Genomic DNA, 1,213 nt, shown 5'->3' on the forward strand with positions numbered 1-1,213 from the left:
GTTCCTTAAGTGACTTTCCACAAAATGTCAGGACATGTTTGTATTAGAGCTGAGTGGGTTAAACATTCATTTACATTTCTTTTCTTCATATACGAATTAGATACATTTCTTCTGCCACAAAACTAGACAGTTAGAGTGGCAACGCTTAACAAAGTCTGAAATGGCTCCCGTACGTCTGGGAGTGGAGAGAGTGGAGGTGAAAAGGATACAGTGACTGACAAGGGGAGGGGAAGAGAGAAGCGAGCAACTGAAGTGGGGCCTTTGTGGGGAAGAGGCACAGCAGGGAAGAAGCCTTGGTGGAAGAGCCAGGGCAAGGGGGGCGTTGCAGAGGTCCAGCTTCCAGCAATTAAAAAGGGGCAAACCAGTGAATTATACATGGGCTGATTCCCCAGATTGCCATGCTGGCACAGCACAATAAGTTCATAAAGGGTTTAATGTCTCTCTGACTGTCCAGGAATTGATTCAGGAAAGAGGGCCCAGCACCATGTTACCAGCCATCTCTGCACAGATCCTGATTACCAGGCTAAAAAAATTAGGTCCCTTTATGAGTAAAGAGCTTGAGCAGCCTATACCGGATCTGTTTTGTCCTCACCCCATAGAAGATGGGGTGAAGCAAGGGGGGCACCAGAAGATACACATTGGCAATGAGAACAAGGACATATAGGGGTACTTTGTGGCCAAACCGGTGTGTGAGGGAGGAGAAGAATTCTGGAAGGTAGAAAGATAATATGCAACAAAAGTGAGAGCCACAGGTCCCAAAAGTCTTGATCCGGGCGTCCTTTGTGGGGAGGCTGAAGATGGCCCTGAGGATCTGGATATAGGACACGGTGATAAAAAGCACATCCAGACCAATCACAGAGAAGAGCACAAAGAGACCATAGTAACTACTGAGGCGGGTGTCAGCACAGGCCAGATTCACCACGGTTATGTGCTCACAGAAGGAGTGGGGGATGATGTTGGTTCTGCAGTATGGCCACCGCCTCACTAGGAAGGGGTAGGGCAATGCACTTATGCCACAACGTAGCACCACGGCTAGTCCGATCTTGGCCACAACAGAATTTGTCAGGATGGTGGAATGTCTCAGGGGATCATAGATGGCCACATAGCGATCCAAAGCCAAGGTCACCAAGATCCCAGACTCCATCGCTGTAAAGCAGTGAATGAAGTACATCTGCGTGAGGCAGGCGATGCCCCCACTAGCAACTCCTTGCAT

General features: G+C 48.9%; 1 protein-coding gene across 1 annotated transcript; it reads right to left on the reverse strand.

Annotated features, from left to right (window-relative positions):
* Positions 1–532: 532 nt before the first annotated feature.
* LOC116831046 (olfactory receptor 52L1-like) lies at positions 533–1,213 on the reverse strand. The gene has a single exon (XM_032790792.1). The coding sequence runs from the start codon at positions 1,211–1,213 to the stop codon at positions 533–535; it is 681 nt and encodes a 226-aa protein (XP_032646683.1).

The sequence above is a fragment of the Chelonoidis abingdonii genome, chromosome 1, assembly GCF_003597395.2.
Source record: "Chelonoidis abingdonii isolate Lonesome George chromosome 1, CheloAbing_2.0, whole genome shotgun sequence".
Lineage (NCBI taxonomy): Eukaryota > Metazoa > Chordata > Testudines > Testudinidae > Chelonoidis > Chelonoidis abingdonii.

What these genes read in the sequence shown, in the direction of transcription:
- LOC116831046 (XM_032790792.1), bottom strand. Translation starts at nt 1,213, where the DNA reads ATGCAAGGAGTTGCTAGTGGGGGCATCGCCTGCCTCACGCAGATGTAC.